Source organism: Eurytemora carolleeae, unplaced genomic scaffold (assembly GCF_000591075.1).
Source record: "Eurytemora carolleeae unplaced genomic scaffold, Eaff_2.0 scaffold265, whole genome shotgun sequence".
Lineage (NCBI taxonomy): Eukaryota > Metazoa > Arthropoda > Copepoda > Calanoida > Temoridae > Eurytemora > Eurytemora carolleeae.
The window spans coordinates 110,532-135,683 of record NW_019396184.1 but is presented as its reverse complement, the minus strand read 5'-3'; the positions used below and the strand labels follow the sequence as shown (position 1 = coordinate 135,683).

The window sequence follows — 25,152 nt, the reverse complement described above, 5'->3', positions numbered from 1 at the left end:
GTGGAAGCATTCCATAAAACTTTTTCTTCTTCTAAGGAAACTTAACCTATTAATAAAAGTATTACAAATATTTTAACAAATTTTCTGCTGTACAATCTGAAATGTCAATCAGCTGACTACAATTTATGAAAATAAAATTAAGAAAAATAATTCTAATTTTCAAAAATCGGATATATCACAATAATTAACAGCTTTGAGAATAAAAGATTATACTATGGTTGAAAATTACAATTCAAAGAGAAGAATTTATACTTAATTGTTAGTTATCTAACTGAATATAATTTAGATATATAAATCAAATATAAGTAAAATACTTTTTCATATTCTAATTTAAAATTTATTCAGATGCATCACATAATAGTAATAATTTTAACTTTGAGAACAAAAGTTTATAATATGGCTGAGAATTACAATGCAAAGGAATTTATTTTCTGTGTGAGTGTCCACACTGGTCGCATGGATACCTCACTCCCTACGCGGATACTCTGTGTGTGTATTTCAAGATTTCCTGCGGTTGTTGCAGAGTATTTACACGGAGATCATGGATATCTTACTACCTCATGTATGCTCTGTATGCGTCTCTCTATATGTCCTTCTTGTGTTGCAGAATATTCACACTGATTACATGGATACCTCATGCATACTCTTTGCGCGTCTTTTAAGCTTATTTTCGCGTTTTGCAGATTATTTCGCTGAGAACACGGATACCTGACTCCTTCATGTTTCCTCATCTTGGTCCCGGATTGTAGCGGATCTTCAAATATCAATTCACCTAAAAATATACATTTCAATGACGAGGACTGTCATAAAAAGACATACCTAAAATAAAGTGATATTCAACTATTCTCATCGATTAAAGTCTAAATAATAAATTACCTTTTATATCTGTACTTTCCAGTTTCACGTCTTCTTCCTTTATATAAACAATAAACATTTCTTCTACAGTAGATATTTCGTCTTTACTAGCAACATTTACCATCTTGGTATCTTCTTCCTTTATATTAACAGTACACATATCTTCTATTGTAGAGGTTTCCTCTTTACTAACAACATTTTCCATCTTGGTATCTTCTTCCTTTATATTAACAGTACACATATATTCTACAGTAGAGGTTTCCTCTTTACTAGCAACATTTTCTATCTCGGTATCTTCTTCCTTTATATTAACAGTACACATATCTTCTACAGTAGAGGTTTCCTCTTTAATAGCAACATTTTCTATCTTGGTATCTTCTTCCTTTATATTAACAGTACACATATCTTCTACAGTAGAGGTTTCCTCTTTAATGGCAACATTTTCCATGTTGATATCTTCTTCCTTTATATTAACAGTGCACATATCTTCTACAGTAGAGGTTTCCTCTTTAATGGAAACATTTTCCATCTTTGTATCTTCTTCCTTTACATGAATAGTAGATTTATCTTTTTCTTCTACAGTAAAGATTTCTTCCTTGATTGTAACTGAAACCATCTTAACCTCTTCCGATGATATTCCATATCCAATATTTACATTTCATCTATGCTAACTCATATTATCATTCAACAAAATATTAAAAGTAAGTAAAAAAAATACTCATAACACACAATAATAATTTTGAATGGTACAACTCCGAGAGAAAAAAAAACAATTTCATTCTTTGACTGTGAATAAGAAAATGGAGAGAAAAAATTTTTCAGGAAATATTGTTTTTCATTCAAAATAATGTGAGATAACACACAAAAGTAACACTAATGATAATGGTAAATTAAAAAACAATTATTACCATGAGAAAATTTAATTACATGACTGTCTAAAAGTTGAGAGTAAAACAGAAAATATCTGTTTGACATTTTAATCATAATGATAATACTTCGAGAAAACAATAATATGTCGACAGTGAACTTCAATTTAAAAATATCAAAAGTTAAAAAATAAAGATTTTACACTTAAATTTTGGAAGAAGTCATAATTATCACATTTTTTCTGAAACTTGTAACTATAGGAACGAGAGTTTACATGAAAAGTTTGAAAACAGAGCATTTGGCAATTTCACATATTTTTAGACACAGCGAAAAAGTTAACTTGCTATATGAGATAATATAATCTGATATAATGATCACTTTTAAGAGATAATACAATCTGATATAATGATCACTTTTATGAGATAATATAATCTGATNATATAATGATCGCTTTTAAAAAGATAATATAATCTGATCTAATGATCGCTTTTAAGATCGATGGTTTTATGCTTACGTCTTATGTGTATCTTTAAATTGTGTGGTCTATTTGCGACGTATGTACATACATTACATGGATGCTTGCATCCTTCATGCATACTCCTCATGTGCTTCCTTAAACTACTGTTTGTTGTTGAAGTAAATTTGCACTGAGTACATGGATATCTTACTAATTCATGTTTACTCTTGATGTGCATCTTCAGATCAATAGCTCTTGCTCCAGTATAAACACATTGATTACATGGAAACCTCAAGCCTTCATGAACACTTTGCATGTGCACCTTCAGATTTCCTACAGTTGTTGCAGTATATTCACATCTATTACATGGATATCTTACTTTTTCATGCTTGGTACAAATATGTTTTCTGAGAAGGTCTTGTGTAGTAGCCGAGTATTCACATTGGTTACATGGATATCTTACTCCGTCGTGTTTTCGGTTGGTGTGCACTTTGAGACTTCCAGCAGTAGGTGCAATGTATTCACATTGATTACAGGGATATCTTACTCCAGAATGCTTATTCTCCATGTGTCTCTTTAGAGTTTCTCGCTGTATTGCCGAGTATTCGCATTGGTTGCATGGATATCTCACTTCTTGTATACTCTCATGGTATCTCTTCGGGCTAGATTGTAAAGGATCCTCTTCATAGATAATTTCTCCTAAATTAATATTCATTCAAGATATTTAATCGTTTAATGTAGATTTTATCAGTTGATGTATGTTGTTACAAAAATAGTCTCATAATAGAAAAATATAGTAATTTTGAAATACGGAATCAGTTTTTTTTTTAAAGAACTGTAAGCAGAATTTCAAGTAAACCGCCATGAAAAGATCTGTCAATTCCCGATTTACAACGGCACCATTAAAAGCTTTGTCTGAACAAGTATAAGTGTTTATGTATATCAAAACTTTTTATTTTCATTTGTGACATTTGCAAAAGTGACTTGCGCATTTCTTGCTTTAACAAAACAATGAAGAAATTTGAAGAAATAAACATTTTCGATTACGAAAAACGACTCTTTCTTCCACATTTTTGAACAGATAAAGGCTTCTAGGATACCTTAGATATCAAAGGTCACTTAAAACTACGTTTACATTCCTTTAATTGGCTTTAATAATTGCAATATTGTCGAAAATAGGCTCTTGCTGAATCTGTTGATGCATTTATCCGATTTTAGATATTTGAATATGAAAATTAGTATACAAGACGTAATGAACCACTTGTCTTATCCGCCCGTTTAACTTAGTCTATGAAGTTTAAGTTTAGAGCTGAAAACTTTAGAATTGGATAATCTTAATCTTGATGGCTTAATCTAAATATCCACTGTAAAACTTTTAATTTTAATTTTAATCAGCTCTCTTTGGATATCACATTTCCTACTAAACGTAATAAAGTTACGTTTGATTACAAATACAGATACGATGCTTAATAAATATAAATCTAAAACTTAGGTTCGCTTAATTGATCATAAGTCCAATTGATATGACACCACAAATGCAGGAAAAATGAAAACCGGTTTTACAAAAGTTCAAGAGCGCATCTGTAATCTCTAGAAATTAATCTAAAAACTAAATCCAAGGTTACCTTTAATTTCTGTGATTTCAACTTTTACATCATTTTCCTGAACATACACAGTACATGTGTTCCCTAAACGACAGGGGTATATATTTCCAAGAATAACACCCCCCTTGGTGATTTTTTATGAGTTTTCTCATCCTTTTAGATACTTTTCCCCAAAAAATTCATTTATTTTCCCAAAATTCAGTGAATAAACCCCTTTATGTATTTTTTAACTTCTGGGAAATAAAAAATGATTTTCATAATATACACCCCTGCAAAACGATCAGCTTTCTCTTTCTCTGTCTCAAAATCTTCCAAATCTGATACAAATTTATTAACCTCCGCCATTCTTTCTGAAATTACAACATAAAAAACTTAATCATTCATTGTATGTACAGTTTACACGATATGAAATATATCATTATGGTTTTAGTTAAATCCACATTAGTTCTAGGACAGATGAGTCTAATATATGTCAAATAGTTTTAACAAGAATAGAAATGAGAATGGCATGTTATTAAAAATAAAAAAAACACATTATAATTGATAACACTATTTGGAAAAATAACATAATTTAGCCATAGATAAATAAATAAACATAGATAGCTTATGTACGCAAAATCACCAAGAATTGTACAGTCCGCGAACTCATACTTCAAGGGTCAAAGTGTAATTCAATGATAAGCGGGGTGGTTTGGTGTTTTATAAATGGATTTCATAATTATTAAACCACTCAGGAGTGAATTTTATTTCACTGAGCAATATATCATATTGACGAGAACTGAAGAAGGACATGAGAAGGACTAAACTAATTTAAATTTTTCTCTACAGAAATAATGTACACCACAAGAACAGCTAATGTTCACAACCGACCTAGTTAATCTATATAATAGGAATATCTTTAAAACATCTCTGTACATTTATATCTTTCAAGATGAAAAATGTCGACAACTGTGACAACTGTTGTTTGTTCAGTAATGTCGTTTTTCTAGTTTGAAAAGGGATAAATTCTGATAATTCAAACGTTGTTTCTTCAATGTCACTTTCTAAAGAAACTAATAGAAATAATCTGTTTTCGAAAACATCTAATTTAATCTTGATCAGACAATCAGACAAAGCTTTTCAGGGTATCGTTGTGAATTGGACAGAGCTGGGAACTTTAGAATGGGAAACCTTTAATCCCGACTGCTTAATCCGAATATTCAATGTGGACACTTTTAATTTCTTGTTTAATCCACTCTTTTTTGGATATAGTAGAGAAAAATCAAAAACCGGGTTTTCAAAATTAGAGAGTACATTACCTATATGGGGGCAAAATTTCAAATTTCCCGGCTTCTGATACGCGACTCTGATTGGTTGAATTTAATACACTTTTCAGGATACATTTACATAAGATTACGTTAGTCTCGAGATTAAGAATTAGAGAGGATCAAGCATTCATCTCAAGTTTCCAGCTCAGGCCAATTTTTGAATAGAAGTTCACACATAGAAGTCCAAAGAATTTTGCAATATATAATTTTCATAATTTTCTGCCGGTAAAATAATAAATGTTGATGACAGTTTAGATAATTTGAATCCCGAAAATACAATTATGATGAGAGATTAAAGAACTAGACAAGTTTTAGTAACTTTGCAGAACTTACAAAAATTAGGAATTTTTCACGGGTGTTTTTTATTGACACGTCTCTTCAGATCACCTACTGCAGTTGCAGTATAGTCACATTTATCACAGGGATATCTTACACCTTTGTGTTTACTTTCAATATGTCTCCTAAGCGCACTAGCTGTGGTTGCAGCGTGAGAACAATTAGAGCATGGATATCTCACTCCTTCATGTTGACTTTTGACATGCAACTTCAGATTTCTTGCTGTAGCTGTGACGTAGTCACATTCAGAACAAGGGATTCTCACTTCTTCATGATAACGTTGTCCATGTCGCTTCAGAATATCAGCTGTAGCTGCAACGAAATCACATTTAGTACAAGGATATTTCACACCTATATGTATATTTTCCACATGCTTCTTTAGATCCCATGCTGTAGTTGCAGCATAATTACATTCAGAACAAGGATATCTTACTAAAGACTTTGAACAGATATAATTAAAAACGAGAAGCAGCTGAGCTTCCCAATCGTAATTCAACCACTACTCAAACTATTCATTAATCCTAGGTTCTTGAATACCTTGAATTTCAGTAGTTTCCTCTTTCACATCTTCTTCCTTTATATACACAATACATGTATCCTCTTTGTATCCTGGTATTTTTTCTCCCTCCATATTCTCTGCCATTATCTCTGGAACAAAATTTATGTTTTTTATATCCTTTAATAAATCAATGTTATATTCTAAAGCTTTTATCTAGATTATGTTTTAAACACATTAAAATAAAACATTCCTTACTAAGTCGAAATAAGATTCCTTGACAAACATCAACTACAACAAAAATGTTATGTATGTTTACTCTTAATGTGTCTCTTTAAATGGCTCACAGTTGTTGCAGCGTATTCACATTGATTACACGAATATCTCACTCCCTCATGGACACTCTTGAAATGCAACTTGAGATGAGTTGGTCTTGTTGCAGAATACTCACATTGATCACATGGATATCGTAATCCTTCATGTTTTGTTTTTATGTGTAATTTTAGATGTCCTGCTGTTGTAGAAGCATATTCACATTGTGTACATGTGTATCTCACTTTATCATGCTTACTTTCGATATGCATTTTGAGATTCCCTGCTGTTGCCGCAGTATATTCACATTGACTACATTGATGATTAACACCTTGATGTTTATATTCAATGTGCCTTTTTAGATCCCTTTCAGTTGATGCAGTGTATTTGCATTCATCGCATGAATATATCACACTTCCATGCTTACGGTCAACATGACTCTTTAGGTCACTTACCGTTGTAGCACTGTATTCACATTCACTACAAGGATATCTCACTCCTTCATGCTTGGTCTTAATATGCACATGTAGACTTCCTGCTGTAGACCCCACGTATTCACATAGATGACAAAGATGCCTAACTTTAGCATGTTTACCTTCAATATGTGTTTTGAGACTACTTCGATCACAGAAGGTATTTTCGCATTGACTGCATGGATATCTTACTCCTTCATGTTTACTTTTGACATGTCTCTTTAGGTGTCCTGCTGTTGTAGCAGAGTAGTCACACTGCTCACAAGGGTATATCACTCCTTTGTGTCTTATCCTTATATGTACCGTAAGATTTTGTGAAGCCGTTCCGACATATTCACATTGGCTACATGGATAATTAATTTCTTCATGTTTACTTTCAATATGAACCTTCAGATATCTGGCCGTTGCTGAAGAAAATTCACATTGACCACATTGGTGATTAACTCCTTCGGGTTTGGTCTTCTTCGCCTCCTTATTTACAGCGTGTAGAGGTTCATCTTCATGAAATAAAACTTCACCTAATAACAGGGAACATGTAAGGTATCTGAATTATTACAGAAAACTGGTATATATATCTTAACAAAAATGGTTTTTTTCATTTTAGGAAATGGTTTAAGTATCTTATTTATTATAGAAAATATTTAAGTATCAAATTTGCTACAGAGAATGGTTTAGGTATCTTATTTCTTATAGTAAATGTTTTAGTATCTTATTTATTATAAAGAATGCTTAAGTATATTAATTATTGAGATGACCGTTTAAGTATCATATTTATTACAGAGAATGTTAAGTATCTTAATTATTAAAGTGAATGTTTAAGATTTTTTTACTGTAGAGAATGGATTAGGTATCTTATTTATTATAGTGTGTGTTTAAGTATTGTATTTATTACAGAGAATGGTTAAGCTATCTTATTTATAACAGAGAATGGATAAGTTATCTTATTTATCAAAAGAGAATGGCTAAAGTATATTTTTCAATAAAGAGAATGGAAAATGTATCTTATTTCTTATAGTAAATTTATCATACAGTCCTAATCAGAAAGACCCAGAATTAATTTACAATTAATCAGTCGACTTTACCATCGTCTTTAATCTTTGAACTAGTTAAAATTCATTTGTCAATATAAAATTTTACAAATATGATTGACTAGCTTGGGAACCCAGCGTTGCCCAGGGTAGTCAACGTTAGTCCCGCCGTTCACCCGCGCTAAGTTGTAAATTACGATTTTAGTTATTTTTCCCTTTAAAAGAAGACTCACTTAACTTAGAATCTTAAAACCAAGCTAAGAACATTTCCGTGGGCCTACTTAGTTCCCCAATCAAAATTTGAGGCAAATCGGTCCAGGGTTTTAAGTTGTGATCGGACAGACAAACAGAGATTACAACTTTAAATATAACGATGACACGAAAACAAAAAATTAGCCCTAGTCCTGTCCTTTAAAAAATGTGGTCTGCCTTTTTTTGTGCGTTCAAAATTTCCAGAGATAAAAAGAATCTTATTTAGATTTCATTTTATTTAATAAAAAGAAAATTTTCTAATTTTAAAAGAAATCATTGATATCTCCTGTGATTATGTAAATGGCTAGATTATGGCTCTTTTTTGATAATTGTTTCATCAATCATATTTGTAAAATTAAATTGACAAATGAATTTGCCGTATACTTGTTCAAAGATCAAAAACGATGGTAAAGTCGTCTGATTGATTGATTGTCAATTAATTCTCGGTCTTACTTATTAAGACTGTAGAGAATATCTAACTATCTTATTTTTCATTGTGAATGTTAATTGTCTTATTTATTAAATAGAATGGACTTGATATCTTTTCTTTTTAAGAAAATGGTATCTATCTTATTTCAATGCAATATTGATATTTTCGTTTTATTATTTTAATTTAATCATTATGAAACATCTTTGTTTGTCGTTTGGTGTCATAATAATTGAAGATTTTAAAACAATTTTATAAAACTCATGTTTACCTTTAATTTCTGTATTTTCCATTTTGATATCGCCCCTATGTACATATACAGTACATGTATCCTCTACAGTGGGGGACGGGAAATTTTCTTCTTGGATAACATCAACATTTTTCTTCTCCTCAATTTCATTCAATTCCATTTCTTATTTCAAACTTTCCGATATTTTCTCTGAAAATACAGATGTTTGTCATTATCTAGTTCTTGTTTAATTTCATAATTAATAATGAAATAAATAACATTTAAGGTTAGGTTGATTGCTATCAAAATTTAGTTTCTGCTTATCAATAACCAAAACGGATGACAGGGGGGGGGGGATTCAAAGAGGAACATTTTGTGATGAGAACCATTAAAAAGCTATTAGATGAAGAATAAATTATTGCAAGACTAAAATATTTTCTTAGCACTGTTAGGTATGTTTATTTGGAGCGCAAAATAATTTTTATAAAGGGTTTCTTATCGGAATTGTGGAGAATACAAATTTTGGGGAAAAATGAGTTTTAGGGTATCAAAGAGAATGAAAAACTGTCTTTTGTAGTCCAATTTTTCATTTTTCCCCCAGTGTATCAAAAATCATGTAGGGCTTGGCACGGTCTGATTTACGGAGTTGCATTATCTTACCCAAACCGTAGATAACTCAATTAAATATAAAACTAATCCTTAATTTATTACAAGTTATCATTGTCGAATTCAATTCGAAGTTTAAATATAATATTCTTTTTAATTTTCTATGTATAATGAAATGTATTTTGGAGAACAATTAGATGGCCGTTAGGTACCACTGCTCTTGATATTTCAAGGATTTCACTCGGGGGCCAAAAATCCTTCCCAAAAGTAAATACTAAATAGTATATAAAGTAAAAACAAAAGATTTTGTTATTTGTACTTTATAGTAATGCATAAAAAAACTTTTCTGATAGCCATTTGTTCTTTAGCTAAGAACTGAATGTTCCGTTCGTTAACGGTATTTTCCGTTCTTTCATAAAGTTTCCGTTCGTTAACGGTATTTTCCGTTCTTTCATAAAGTTTCCGTTTGTTAACGGTATTTTCCGTTCTTTCATAAAGTTTCCGTTCGTTAACGGTATTTTCCGTTCTTTCATAAAGTTTCCTTTTGTTAACGGTATTTTCCATTTTTTCATAAAGTTTCCGTTTGTTAATGGTATTTTCCGTTCTTTCATAAAGTCGTTAATCAATGATATTTTAAATTTTAGAATTTTTAAAAATCTTAATTGGCAGCTTTGTTTCCGACATGAGGTATTAAATATCCAAGTGTTAAAATTTTCCCCAAAAACAGTGTTAAAATATTTTATAATAGTAGTTGTTTAATTATTGTCGAAATAAAGGTTCTTTATGACTCTAAACACTAAAGATACAGTCATAATCAGAAAGTCCCGTAATAAATTTACAGTTAATCTGACGACTTTACAACCCAATTTTACAAATAAGACAGATGAAACGATAATCACTAAATAGCTCTTGTCCTGCTATTTCCAAAATGTGGTCTGCCTTTGAGCATTTAAAATTAATATTAAAAGTCGCCTGAATAACTGTCAATTAATTCTAGTCTTTCTGATTATGACTGTAGGATAAGATAAGATAAGATAAGATATATGTGACGATATAAAGGTCGAATATGTCTTCCGTTTTAAAATAAAGTTTTTTTAAAGTCTATTCAATAATCTGGTGAAGAAAGAAACAATTGTATAGCTAAAGGGAACTCTTAGTAAAAGAAAAATGAATAAATGAATTTTCGTCTTTAAAGTGGGTAACCCTTGTAGTTGCCAATTGAAATTGAAGTAGATAAATGTCGTCTTCAATTTCCGGTAAAAATATTCGGTTTAAGGTCAGTTTCTATATGTTTATTATCAGTGTGTCTCTTTAAATGGCTCAAACTTGTTGCAGCATATTCACATTGATTACATTCATATCTCAGTCCTTCGTGCTTAACTTTCTTATGTCTATTAAGATGGCTAACTCTTGTAGCAGTGAATTCACATTGATTACATGGATACCTCACTCCTTCATGTTTACTCTGAATATGCCTCTTCAGATTGGTAGCTGTTTTAGCAGCGTGTTTACACTGAGAACATTCATACCTTAACCCTTCATGTTGACTCTTTATATGCAGTTTTAAGTGTCCTGTTCTTGTTGTAGAGTACTCACAATGATTGCATGGAAACCTCAAGCCTTCATGCTTACTCTCCACGTGTCTTATTAGATCAGAAGACGTTGCAGAAGTATAATCACATTGATCACATTCGTATCTTAATCCTTCATGTTTAACCCTAATATGTCCCGTTAAGTGATATGGTCTTGTCGCAACGTATTCACATTGATTATAAGGATACCGCACGCCTTCATGTTTAATTTCAATATGCACTTTTAGACTTCTTCTTGTATTGGCAGTATAATCACATTCCTTGCATGGATACCACATTCCTTCATGCAAACGGTCTGTGTGAATTTTTAGATATCGAGCTTTTGTAGTTGAATATTCACAGTAAGTGCAGGAATATTTGATTTCTTCTTTTTCATTCTACTCGGGTTCTTCTTTGTGCATTAACATTTCCCCTAAAAGTAAAAAATAGCCATATTTGATATTTCACAGAAAAATTATACCAAAATAAGCCCATGGTTTGTATCAGTCCAAGGTGTGTATCAGACCAAGCAGTCCAAGGTCTGTATCGGGCCAAGGTTTGTATCAAACCAAGGTTTGGATCAGTAAAAGGTTTGTATCGGTCCAAGGTTCAGTCAAAGGTTTTCATCATGGTCTGACCAGGTTGAATCAATCCAAAGATTATTTATATCTGTCAAAGGTTTGTATCGGTCCAAGGTTCAGTCAAAGGTTTATATCAGTCCAAGGTTTGCATAAGACCAAGGCTTATATCAGACCAAGGTTTGTATCAAACCAAGGTTAAATCAATCCAAAGATTATTAATATCAGTCAAAGGTTTGTATCGGTCCAAGGTTTGTATGGTTTAAGGTTTTTATCTGTTGGACATTTAGTACAAGGATATTTCACACCTATTATATGTATAATTTCCACATGCTTCTTTAGATCCCATGCTGTAGTTGCAGCATAATTACATTCAGAACAAGGATATCTTACACCTTCATGCATACTCTGAACATGTCTCTTCAGATTTCCTGTAGTAGCTGCAGAATACTGACATTCAGAACAAGCGTACTTCACTCCTAAATGTTTATTTTCAATATGAATCTTCAGGTGACCTGCTCGAGTTGCCACATACTCACACTCATTACACGGATATTCCTTCTTATTCATCTTGGGTTTCTTTGGTTTAAATTGTTGTGAATCGAATCCGTTATCAGTGTTTTCTTCTGAAAAGCCAATTATAAATACCATTTCATTGTAATAATCAAGTTTGTTTGGCTAAAAAAACAGTTTCTGCATTAAAGAAATATATGCATTATTTTCTTGCTGACCATTAGTACCATTTTTTTTAAAGGTTTATATAAAAGAAGACTTGAAAGAGATTTAATTAATAACGAGAAGCAGCTGAACTTCCCAATCGTAATTCAACCACTAATCTTTTTCCAGTTCAAAAAATTCATTAATTCTGATTCTTGAATACCTTGAATACCGTGAATTTCTGTAGCTCTTTCACCTCTTCTTCCTTTATATATACACAATACATGTATCCTCTTTGTATCCTGGTATTTTTTCTTCCTCCATATTCTCTGCCATTATCTCTGGAACAAAATTTATGTTTATTTCTCGCTTCAATCATGAAACACCTATATGCCATTGTCCAATATGACGATGTATAATGAAGGGAGTGTCTGGCTAGACATGATAGTCGAGGTGAGAGTACAATATTGTAGATGTTTTTTAGAAATCATTTGAGACTTATCAGACATTTGTACTCTGTATACTTGCTAAATATGAAAGCAAATTCGATTTTTAAAATTCTCCCAGACTGTCACTTTTAGAGGCTTGCTTTCAAAAATCGATTTGTAAAATATTGTTTACGAAAATGAAGATTTGTAAGAACGAAATGTTAAATCAAAATTAGAAATCGTTGTAAAAGCACCAAAAGCATCAGTACCATGACCAATGACCATTGCGAAGATTTAAAGGGACTGTTGTAATTTCAAGTGACATCTAACTTTAAAAAAGAGCTTCCAAGATTCCCATTAGCCTTGAAACCTCTATGTGATTAATAATGTGGTAAATATTGTCGCTGTTCTAGATTGAAGAGAGTTCAATTCTAATAATTCCTTCAATTAATTGTGTTTAATCCCTTTGTAGAGAAACCACAGATGAATATGATAAGTTTTCAAAAACAATAAAATGAATATCTAATTTTAAATATACCATTGTGAATCTGATATTTTAAATTTTAGCTTGAAATTACGTCTATAATTCAGGACTGTTAAGATTTCTCTGGTCCAACATGACACAGAGGGTTGGAGTAATTTTGTAACCTATAATTTTTACAATTTTCTGCCATTCTATCTAACTGAAGAATTAGTATAAAACAGTGGTACAATAGTCGTTGTTGTTAATTTTTAATAATAGTTCAATGAGTTTAAATCCCAAAAGTAAAAAAAAAACTATTACGAGAGATCAATGAATTAGAATAGTCTTAACAGCATTATAGAACATATGAAAATAGGGGTTTCTATGATCCTTACATGTGCTTTTTATTGAAATGTCTCTTCAGATCATTTGATCTAGTTGCAGTATAGTCACATTTATCACAAGGGTGTCTTACTATTTTGTGTTTACTTTTAAAATGTCTCTCCAGATCACTTATTGTAGTTGCTGTATAGTTACATTTTTCACAAGAATGTCTTACTCCTTCATGTATACTATTAATATGTCTCCTAAGAGCACTAGCTGCGGTTGCAGCGTAACAACACTCAGAGCATGGATATTGCACTCCTTCATGATAAGTTTCTACATGTCTCTTCAGATTTCTTTCTGTAGCTGTGATATAATCACATTTAGGACAAGCGTATCTTATTCCTTCATGATCACTATTGACATGTCTCTTAAGAATACTTGCTGTTGCAGCAGAGTAATCACATTTAGTACAAGGATATTTCACACCAATTATATGTTTATTTTCCACATGCTTCTTTAGATCCCATGCTGTAGTTGCAGCATAATTACATTCAGAACAAGGATATCTTACACCTTCATGCATACTCTGAACATGTCTCTTCAGATTTCCTGTAGTAGCTGCAGAATACTGACATTCAGAACAAGCGTACTTCACTCCTAAATGTTTATTTTCAATATGAATCTTCAGGTGACCTGCTCGAGTTGCCACATACTCACACTCATTACACGGATATTCCTTCTTATTCATCTTGGATTTCTTTGGTTTAAATTGTAGTGGATCAAATCCGTTGTCCGTGTTTTCTTCTAAAAAGCCAATATTAACTACCATTTCATTGTATTTATTAAGTTTGTTAGTGCTAAAAAAGATGTGAAAAGAGAAATAAGAGAATAGTTTCTGAATTAAAGAAATATATGCATTATATGCATTATATAAAAGAAAGACTTTGAACAGATATAATTAAAAACGAGAAGCAGCTGAGCTTCCCAATCGTAATTCAACCACTACTCAAACTATTTATTAATCCTTGGTTCTTGAATACCTTGAATTTCAGTAGTTTCCTTTTTCACATCTTCTTCCTTTATATACACAATACATGTATCCTCTTTGTATCCTGGTAATTTTGCTCCCTCCATATTCTCTGCCATTATCTCTGAAACAAAATTTATGTTTTTTGTATATTCTTTAATCAATCAATGTTATATTCTATAACTAGCATTAGATTATTGACCGTGAGCTACGTGATATACTCATTTAAGTAATTTTCATTTAACAATGATGAATATTGCAAGATTAAGTATTTGCTAGTGGCAAGGACGTATAAAGATGACTCAAATGAAGAGCTACTGAATCAATTGGTATGATTTTTAAACGCACCCTTGATTTCTGTATTTACAATTCTATATCTTCTTCCAGGAAATTATCCTTAAATGTATCATCAGTAGCAGGGGCGTATTCAGGAATTTGTCCAGGGGGGGCTTAAATTTTTTTCTTTCCAGGGGGGGGGGCTCAGCACCCGTTGGGGGCATGAAAACCCCCTGAAATCAATAGATTTCACTGGACCAGGGGGGCTTAGCCCCAATAGCCCCCCCCCATGAATACGCCTCTGATCAGTAGACAAAGTGTCCTTCTTCTTATCAATATCATTCAAATTGAAATATTTTGATTGATTTTCAGACATATTTTTTAAAATAACCAACATATATATAATTATATATATATATATATATAGGTTCGTGGATTTAATCTTTTAAAACTGTTTTCTACGTAATAAAATATTGATTTTGATCTTTTATAAAACTTAAATAGAAAGCTTCTTTTTACAGCAATATTTTTTAAGATTTTGATAATATTTATTTCATTCCATCAATACTTTATACTAGATTGGCGTTTACAAAATTAAAAGCTTTGATTTAATGTTTCCAACGAAATATTACTTTACCGGGATTTGTTGGAACGAATAAAATTTATGATTAACAACGAAAACATAGTAAAAAAGTTCTTTAAAAAAAATTATTAGGTTTTTTATTGAACAGTAGTAAATTTTGTTAAGAAAAGACCTCTCGATGTCAAAACAGCGTATGCAAAAAATATTAACCCTTAAAAGATTTGTAATTATTTTTAGTTTTGCTCTTGAAATATATATACCTTGATGCTTGTTCTTTGTGTGCCTCTTCATATGTTCTTTAGTCGTAAAAGTATTTTCACACAGATTACAAAGATAACACACTTTTTCATGTATACTCTCCAAGTGAACTTTAAGAAGTTGTGGTGCGATAGCACTATATTCACATTGATTACATGCAAACCTTAGTCTAACCTCTACATGTTTAATTGAATTATGCCTCTTCAGGGTATCTGGATCACCAGCAATATAATCACAAATGTCACATGGAAACTTCACTCCTTCATGTTTACTTTGCACATTACTTTTGAAATGGTTACTTTTTGTTGCAATATATTGACACTGAACACAGGGATATAGCACTTCTTTGCCGTTTGTTCAGATTTCATAGGATCCTCTTTGTTATCTAAAATTTAGATAAGAATTAAGAAAAATTGAAAAGATTTATTTGTGAGACCAGTAATGATAAGTATAAAAAATAAATTCTTTGATTAAATTTGAGATGAATTTTATAATCTAAAATTTTATTTTTTATAAATACAAATGTAAAAGTCTTTACTTGAAGTCCACATTGGATTCTTGAGTTATTATACCACTTTCAACACTTTATATGTTTAACGAAGGTACAGGAAAAATTACAGTTAGACAAAAATAAAATGTATAGAATGTTAAATGTTCATGGTTACCGGGTGTAGAGATTAAAAACCTGACAGTAGGTTCAAACAAAAGTTTCCAAAATTAACTTAAATCCTTTCCTATATTTTCTGTATTCTCTGTCTTGATATTTTCTCCTTGTTTATGAAGATTACATACATCCTTTACAGTTTTATTTCAAACTCTTGATTTCCCTTGTACTCGAATCCACCATTCTATCTGAAATGAAATCACGATTTATAGGAGGTTTTCTCTTAATGCATGTTTAAAAGTTAACTTGGTGTCTTAGTTATAAACTTTTCATTGGTAATGTTGATCCGCTCTACTGCCCATCCGTCCTATTGCCCATCCGCTATACTGCCCATCCGACCTACTGGAACATCTGACCTACGACAGCTGTAGGTCGGATGGGCATACATTTTTTGCCCATCTGACCTATTCAGCAGCTTTTGTCATGCCTATAGCGCAGTAGGGTAGAAATAATTAATTGTTAGGTCAGAAGGGCACTTTTTGTGGGTGGGATGGGCATTTTTCGTGTAGGTCGGATGGGCATTTTCGAAGGTCGGATGGGCACTTTTTGTAGGTCGGATGGGCATTTTTCGTAGGTCGGATGGGCATTTTTCGTAGGTCGGATGAGCATATTTCGTAGGTCTGATGGGCACTTTTAGTGGGGGGGGGGCCGAGCACTGCGGCCATGAAAGACCTTTAATTTCAACATTTTTTAATAAAATTAGTGTATATTTAAGGTTTAGGTTAGGAAGTGCATTTCTGGGCCGAGCGCTGCGGCCATGAAAGACCTAATTAATTCAACAATTTTTAATAAAATTAGTGTATATTTAGGGTTAGGTTAGGTTAAGCTCGTTTCTGGGCCGAGCGCTGCGGCTAGGACAGGCTAGGGGGCCGAGCGCTTTGGCCACATGTCTGCAGCCGACCTACGTAAAATGCCCATCCGACCTTCAAAAAGTGCCCATCCGACCTACGTAAAATGCCCATCCGACCTACGAAAAATGCCCATCCAACCTATACGAAAAAGGCCCATCCGACCTACGAAAAATTCCCATCCGACCTACGATAAGTGCCCATCCGACCTACGATAAGTGCCCATCCGACCTACGAAAAATGCCCATCCGACCTACGAAAAGTGCACATCCGACCTACGAAAAAGGCCCATCAGACCTACTAACGTGTCCAAGCGACAGCTTAAAGTATTACAGAGAGGGTAGGTCGGATGCACCAACATGCTGTTTTTAACATGCCCATCCGACCTACAGTGCATCGGACCTATACCACAGCTGTTAAAACCACTTGCTTGTAGGTCGGATGGGCAGTAGAGGGGATGGGCGTAGGTCCAAAATACACCATCCTTTTCATTATTAGCAAGTTACAAAGTAAGCATCTCAGTGCAAAAAACTTATTTAGAATAAGAAAGGGGGTCCGTCCTAGTATACGATTTTTGGCCCCCCCCCCCGCCACCCTCCTATCAATTTTGTGCATGACCACTTATTTTCCAACAAATTTATTATTAGTTAAGGTTAGGTTAGGTTAAGACACTTTCTGGGCCGAGCGCTGCGGCTAGAACAGGCTATGGGGCCGAGCGCTGCGGCTAGGAAAGGCTCATGGGGCCGAGCGCTGCGGCCACATATAGTCAATTATATCCATGTCTTACATATAAGATCCATGTACAAAATTGATGGGAGGGGGGGGGCGGGGTCCAAAAATCGTATATTAGGAAATTACCTAAAATATTGCCATTTTATTTCTATATTTTTCGATAGCTTATGATGTAGTTGTACATGTGAAGTCTACAAGACAGTTAGGTTAAACAGAACGAAAAACACACATAACCTTTTTTATGTTATTTTCTCTTAATATATTACCACCCCCCCCCCCCCACAAGCCTTCTAATTGCGCCTGAACTACCTATACACATACTCTCCGCTCCTCTGTCACTTTTACCCAGAAATTCTCGCTCAGCTGATTTAGAGTAAACCGTCGCACACAGTATACACCGGCTGCTAGGTTACACAGTACACACAGTACAGATATACAGTTAACTCAAACTGTCAAAGTATATAAGAAGAATTCTTTAGCCAAACTTGACTTCGCAATCAATTTCCCCCTCACTTAAATCCTGTATCCACCCCTGTACATCCGACCTACAAAAAGTGTACATCTGACCTAAAACAATTAAAGTGTACATCTGACTTACCAAATGAGGGTATATCGCTGCCTTCTAAATCAACTCGAGCTCCATGCAGCACATGGTAGAACTCTATCACGCCTGTATAGGTCGGACTAAAGAAAAAAATGTGCAACCAACCAACAGCTGTTGTAGGTCGGATATTGCAATAGGTCGGAAAATTAGTTGGTCGGAAGTTAAGTATAGAGGATGTTGTGTATAGACGTTGTAACATTACCAATCACACAGTCATTTTTAAATAACTTTGTTAGAAATCAAAACTTAAATAGAAACGCTGTCTTATTGCATTGAATAAAATTAGTGATAATCAAAAAAGAAAAGACGGGTCCGTCCTAGTTTACGATTTTTGGACCCCAGACCCCCCCCCCTTCTATCAATTTTGTACATGACCATTTTTATTCTTTAGAAAATCGTTTTCTAGGAAATTATACCAAAAAGATAAATGGATGCATTAACAAGCAAATTTTCATCATTTTTAATTATTTTTGTTTTTACCCAAAAATTCAGCAATTAAAACCCTTTAACCCCTAAAAATTGTTTTTCTCATTTTTCTAATCCCTATTTCTTTAAAACCTCATGGTGTTTAATTTCTGGGAGGAGATTAATTATTTTGGAAAGGGGGAAAGATTTTTAAAGAAAGGAACTAAGTTTTTTTTAAAACGGAAAAAGAGGAAATGCCTCAATTAAATAAAGTTTTAAAAAAAAGAAATGCCTCAAAAAGAAGAGGAAACGCCTCAACTAAATAAAGTTTGAAAACTTTTTTTCAAAGAAGGAAATGCTGTAAAAAAAAACGGAAACGCCTCAAAACAAAGAGGAAACATATCAACAAAATAAAGTTTTAAATGTTTTTTCAAAAAACGGAAATGCCTCAAAAAAACAGAAATGCCTCAAAAAAAGGAAACGCCTTAAAAAAAGAGGAAACGCCTCAGCAAAATAAAGTTTTAAAAGTTTTTTTCAACAAACGGAAACGCCTTAAAAAACGGAAACGCATCAAAAAAACCGGAAACACCTCAAAAAAGAGGAAACATCTCAACAAAATAAAGTTTTAAAAGTTTTTTCAAAAAACGGAAATGCCTCAAAAAAAAAAAAAACGGAAACGCCTCAAAAAAAAGAGGAAACGCCTCAACAAAATAAAGTTTTAAAAGTTTTTTCAAAAAACGGAAACGCCTAAAAAAACGGAAACGCCTCAAAAAAAGAGGAAACACCTCAACTAAATCAAGGTTTTAAAAATACGGAAACGCCTCAAAAATATTGTGAAATCCCTTAAAAATATTGGGAAATTCCTCAAAAATAATTGTCAGGTGAAAAGCGGAAACCCCTCAAAAATTTTAGGAAACGTCTCAAAATAAAACTGGGTTTTGAGGGATTTCCGTTTTTCTAACAGAAATTGCGGAAAAGCCTAAAAAACCGTTTTTTTTTTAGGGGTTTCCGCTTTTTTTGAGGCATTTCCGTGTTGAGACGTTTCCGTGTTGAGGCGTTTGCATAGCACCATTTGACTGAGTATTGCATCTTGAAATATCACAAAGTCTAATGATTATTCAATTACTGACTCATTATACTAAATCCATCTTAGCTCAGATGTACACAACCGACCTCCCTATTAATTAATTATAGAGTGGTCGGTTGTGTACATCAAGATATGTTTACGTATCTAACACTATACACTTGTATATAGAGTAATAGTATTTCTCAGGGGTGGTTTTCTGTAGATATTTGAATATTAGTATTGATAATTAGATAGACACTTAATATGGATTGTAAACACAGGATTGTATACTGCAGTACATTCAAGTTCAGTTGTTTGTCTTAAACCTAAACCTAAAATAAAAAAAATGAATAATAATAGTTTTGCTGAAAAAAAAGTGGGCATGTCATTGAAAATCTACAAATTTGAAAATTGCCAAATTTTGCAGTTCTTGCAGTCAACATCCTCGAATTCTCTTTAAATAAAGAAAATCTAAAACTTTGTCAATTCCATAAAAGTACTATTTTAATATTTTAATAATTATTGTTAGAGAACAGAATATATATATATATATATATATTATGATGATAAAAATGTAATTCAACATATCAGGATAAAATATTTTTAGCACTATTTTCTAACTAAGGGTAATTTTAGCACTATTTTCTAACTAAGGGTAAACTTATTTCATCGAAAAAATCAAATCCGTTTATGACGAGCAAAAAATTATACGGTAGCAAATTGAAAGCATTAAAAATATAGATTTTGAGGAAAGGTTTTTTTAAGCATCAAAAGATCGGTCTTAAACCGCTGAATAACGTCAATTTTTCGGTTTTTCGATTTTTCAAAAATTCTTTCAATTAGGCTTAAAAAAAAGTTTTTTAAAAAAAAATACTTAGACTCCAAAAACGTGTTTTTTTTGGTTATAATTTGCAAAATTTTGAAGGGATTTTTACAAAATTAACGTTTTAGATACCCTTCTTAATTTGTTTGTACGAACTTTTTTTCTTTATTACATTAGTAATTTAATGCACACAAAAAAGCTAAAATCTGAATGATTTTGAAAAATTTAAATGTATCAAAAAAAGTTTAAGCATTTTTATTTTTAAAACAGTGCTAGGCCTTAGTTTGAGCCTTATTGAGCTTCTGTAATGTTAGGTTAGAGAAACTTCACCTGAAAAAAATAGTAAGAAAAATAAGTAAAGAAATTATCTTATTTTTAAAAGATACGTTAAGGGATCTACTCTGCAGGAGTCTCCCAACCTTAAAAGGTCTAACCATGCCCAAATTTTATTATTTTGAAAAAACTCACATATTTACAAGAAGAATTGTTTTTGCACTTTTCCACGATGCAATATTTAGTCCTACTTTTATTAAAATAAACAAACAACTGAACTTGAATGTTCTGCGGTGTACAATCCTGTGTTTATAATCTATATTAATTTGTCTACACATAAAACCACCCCTTAGAAATACGATCGCTCTATATACAAGTGTACAGTGTTAGATACGTAAACATATCGTGATATACACAACCGACCACTATTAATTAATTAATAGGGATAAGGGAGGTCGTTGCGTACATCTGAGTTAAACTTTACCTCTTCATTTTATTACTCTATGGCTAAGCTGCTCAACTATAAAATCTGGATTAAGATTTTATTTACTGAAGAATCAAACTCTCATAATTGATTTACAACTTCTTTAAAGAAAACTGTAATTTTCCTTGCGTGCTTTGTCATGTTTAACGCAAGTTATTTATTTGTTTACTGCATGTTATCTTGAATTAATCCAACTACCAATTCTTTTACTTTAATCCTAGAAATTATGTACACACCAAACCACAGACTACACAGACTGCTTATCTCCTTTCACAGGGTGGGCTACGTAGGCCTAAGTTGTCCCAGCACGACATTAGGGTTTCCACCGGAATTCCTGGTTACGGTTTACGTACGGAAATGATCCGTAAATTTTTTCCATTTCCATTATGGAAAAGGTTCCGGAAATCCGGAATTCCGGAACGATTTCCGGAACGATTTTTCCCGTAAACCGGAAATTTCCGGGACGTTGTTCTGGAATTACGGAACATTACGGAATAGAGTTCCGGAAAATTCCGGTTTACGGAACAATTGTTCCGGAAAACGTTGAAGACATCTTAAACTTATGTAAAAGATAAAACCAGTAAGTAATATCTACAGAATAATAGAATGTGCGCCTGGTGTAGCTGTAGTCATGTACAGCAATCCTTGAGTCTAATTAATGTTGTTGCAAAGGAAATAGGTTAAATAGTAACTTATAAAATCACTTTTAAATTGGTCTGTATACAGTATAGTATATACTACGTAATTGCCGTGTCGATCATGTTCATTGAACTATTTAGAGTCATAATTTAAGTCTAATAGTCGTCCTCCTATTCCAGAGTTTTCTGGTTCTCACTCTATTTATATACTTTGCTCGTCTGTTTGTTTGTCCATTTGTTTCCAATAAACGTCCAAACAGCTGAACCGACCGAGCCCAACATTTGTGAGGCAACTCACATGGCCCAAGGGAAAGTTTAAAACTAGTTAAAAATTTATGCGGGAAAAAACGTCGAAATTTATTATTTTTTAATTCACCAGTTTTTATAAACTCTTATTTATATGGTTCATTTCATCCCATCCTGATCAAATACGGAGGGGGAGGGGGGGCATAAGCCTATCCGATGACTCTCTTGAAAAATAAAAAAAATAATTTGTCAAAAAATATTGTGGGGAAAAGTGAACTGAAAACTGTAACTGTAAAATAGTCATGATGAACCATAGTGAAATATTTGTGAATATATAATTGTAGAACTAAATGCGTATTTAATGTATGTCAACTAATAAGTTTCAACTTTTAATGTTTTAACATTGCTTTCTATGTCTAAAATTGTGTTAAAATTTCCGGTTTACGAAATGGAAACTGGAAATTTTACGGTTTACTTTACGGAGGGAGGGGGTGCAGAGGCGCCATGATCCCCGCAAAAATGACCTCCGAACCTCAGGATTTGCAGAATTACCTCCAGGCCCCGCAAAACTGGTTTCCCAGCCTCAGTGACGTCACCAAGCCTCCCGCCATTCTGTCTCCACGCCCCGCATTTTGGCTCCAATAAAAATATTCGGCTTTTATTTCCACCAAGAATCTTTTTTTTTAAAAATTCTCAACATGATGAAATAGTTCAGAATGATACATTAACATTTTGTATTAAAAAGTGAATTTTAATTGAGATTAAAGGCTTGTATTTTGTTTTTCTAAATTTCTAAATTTCACAAATTCCTTAAATTGTGCAGAACTATTGCAGTTTTCTATAAAGATAGAAAAATGTTCTATTATTTTAGAGGGTTCTCATATACCAATCAAACAATATCAGCGGCAATTTACAAAACAAGTAGTTTTTGTGAAATCCTTGTATTTGTGATTTTATCATATGCTTTAGAAAATATTTAAGAACTATTTTTTTTAAATTGAAACAAAGAATTAAAATAATCTAAATATCTATTACATGCTATACTAACAGGTTAGGGGCAGCTTTGTGTCATATCTTGTTGTTTTAATAAGTTGAATTTAATTCTAAATAGTTTTCCTTTTCGCAGGAGAATTCATTTATTTGACTGAAAAAATTAATATACAGAGGTGGGGGGGGGGGGTGCGCAAAAACTCGTAGATTATAGAACAGATCCTCATTAATTTGCATTTTTATGATAAAATGTAATGCTGAGGAATCTAGAGTTAAGAAAATCTTCAAATCATGATGCCTTCAAAATATTAGATAAGTCGTCTATAAAGGTCGTCTTTTACTCATTCCATCTTAATGTAAACTTTTACAGAAAAACAACTCCAGAACAATTGAATGAATTAACATGTCAAATTTGTTGATTAGACGATTCTTTAAACTATGACGGAGTCTACTATGAAGAGATATATTTTGATATTTGTTTGGTTAAGCCAATAAATAAAAAAAAAAAACAAAAAAAAACAAGCGGAGACCAGAATGCGGGGCGTGGAGACAGAATGGCGGTAGGCTTGGTGACGTCACTGAGGCTGGGAGACCAGTTTTGCGGGGCCTGGAGGTAATTCTGCAAATCCTGAGGTTCGGAGATCATTTTTGCGGGGATCATGGCGCCTCTGCACCCCCTCCCTCCTTTACGTAAACCTGAAAAATTTCCGGTTTACGAAATGGAAACTGGAAATTTTACGGTTTACGTTACGTAAACCGGATAATGTTTGACGACTGTGTTTCGGATCAAAAGTATCCTTAAATGTTCCTGAATACAGATGTTTGCTGATTGGTCGTGTACAGTACTTGTACACAATAGAACATGCTGTGGAAAATATCGCCTATTTTAGCTGATAATCGATCTCTGTATCTGCAGCAAACTGATTTAAGCTTAACACATATAAATCAACATTCTAAAAAACTTTAAAGAATTTACAAAAAAGTTTGCAATTATGTATACCTGGGGAGGGGGGAAATTATTTTCGAAGATGGCAGAGGGGTGGGGTTGAAATGAAAATTCGACAAAATATCTAAGCTTTCTACTTTTTGAAACTAACTCAAAATTTAATCATTTCCCCTTAAAATTTTTCTTCTTCAGGATTAATTAAAAAATAAAAAAGCCTAAAAAAGTTTACATTTATATAAAGAAACTAAACACTAATCACAAAATTTTATTTTCCAAATCTTATATCTTTGCAAACTAATGGCGTAAGCCTTAAATATTTCAAATGTTTACCATTTAATCTAAGGAAATATCGAAGGTCTACGACATAATAAATAGACTAGAAAAAAGAATGAGAATAAACACACAACTGCAACTATGCAACAAATAAATACAGTTTGAATTTCACTCTAGAGGTGAATACTCATTATTAATTTTAAACCTGGAATTATTATTTATTTTTGCCCCGAACCAAATTACACAAATAAACATAATAGGTTTTATATAACAGGGCAATTGTATTAGTATTACAAATCAAATCCAATTGAAAAGTTAAGGAAGATATTGTTAAGAAATAAGTATATGAAAAGGAAAATCTGGCTTAATCTTCCATTTGAACTTTGGATTTCTATTTTCTAAATTTTTCCATTTTACGCAGAAAACTTTTAACATGTAAAAATGTGGGAAAAAACTTATAAAAGTTGTTCAGATGTTTTAGAAAATAAATAAATTATTTCTTTTTATTCAATCATTATGCTTCCTCTTTTTATGTTGCATCAATAACTAGTTGCTTAAAAATTGTAATTTGTAAAAAATATGAAAATAAAAAATACCCAATTAAAAAAAAATACATATGTAGTATAATTCTTTTTGAATAAAATGTGCAGTTAAAAACTCAAATATATATAAACAGTCTATAGGGTTGGCTGATTTATTAGCGACCTAGTTGTCAAGTTGATCGTCCTATTTGAAACCCTTGG

General features: G+C 32.4%; 4 protein-coding genes across 6 annotated transcripts; all 4 read right to left on the bottom strand.

Moving 5' to 3' along the window:
- Positions 1 to 323: 323 nt before the first annotated feature.
- On the bottom strand, positions 324 to 4,143 carry LOC111697509 (uncharacterized). 2 transcript variants are annotated; one of them, XR_002764298.1, is made up of 4 exons: positions 4,051 to 4,143; positions 3,805 to 3,865; positions 877 to 2,878; positions 324 to 772 (listed from the first exon to the last, which is right to left on the bottom strand). XR_002764298.1 is itself a non-coding variant. In XM_023467535.1 (3 exons), exons 2-3 carry the CDS (start codon positions 1,469 to 1,471, stop codon positions 540 to 542), a joined length of 828 nt encoding a protein of 275 aa, XP_023323303.1. In that variant the 5' UTR covers positions 1,472 to 2,878; positions 3,805 to 3,869; the 3' UTR covers positions 324 to 539. The 2 variants fall into 2 exon arrangements, 1 of the variants encoding a protein (XP_023323303.1); XM_023467535.1 differs by lacking the exon at positions 4,051 to 4,143 and having other exon boundaries at positions 3,805 to 3,869.
- Positions 4,144 to 5,144: 1,001 nt separating this feature from the next.
- On the bottom strand, positions 5,145 to 12,365 carry LOC111697508 (zinc finger protein 513). The gene is made up of 3 exons (XM_023467534.1): positions 12,279 to 12,365; positions 11,707 to 12,021; positions 5,145 to 5,777 (listed from the first exon to the last, which is right to left on the bottom strand). The coding sequence occupies exons 2-3, from the start codon at positions 11,966 to 11,968 to the stop codon at positions 5,440 to 5,442; spliced, it is 600 nt and encodes a 199-aa protein (XP_023323302.1). The 5' UTR covers positions 11,969 to 12,021; positions 12,279 to 12,365; the 3' UTR covers positions 5,145 to 5,439.
- Positions 5,964 to 10,673, bottom strand: LOC111697506 (zinc finger protein 26). 2 transcript variants are annotated; one of them, XM_023467531.1, is made up of 3 exons: positions 10,657 to 10,673; positions 8,686 to 8,853; positions 5,964 to 7,225 (listed from the first exon to the last, which is right to left on the bottom strand). In XM_023467531.1, exons 2-3 carry the CDS (start codon positions 8,822 to 8,824, stop codon positions 6,228 to 6,230), a joined length of 1,137 nt encoding a protein of 378 aa, XP_023323299.1. In that variant the 5' UTR covers positions 8,825 to 8,853; positions 10,657 to 10,673; the 3' UTR covers positions 5,964 to 6,227. The 2 variants fall into 2 exon arrangements, with proteins under 2 accessions (XP_023323299.1, XP_023323300.1); XM_023467532.1 differs by having other exon boundaries at positions 5,964 to 7,204.
- Positions 12,366 to 12,395: 30 nt separating the features above from the next.
- LOC111697507 (zinc finger X-chromosomal protein) lies at positions 12,396 to 15,768 on the bottom strand (the record flags this gene model as incomplete). Its single annotated transcript, XM_023467533.1, has 3 exons — positions 12,396 to 14,077; positions 14,314 to 14,424; positions 15,420 to 15,768. Coding segments are annotated over 3 exons (1,200 nt in total), but the record flags the coding sequence as incomplete, so codon positions are not given.
- Positions 15,769 to 25,152: the final 9,384 nt, after the last annotated feature.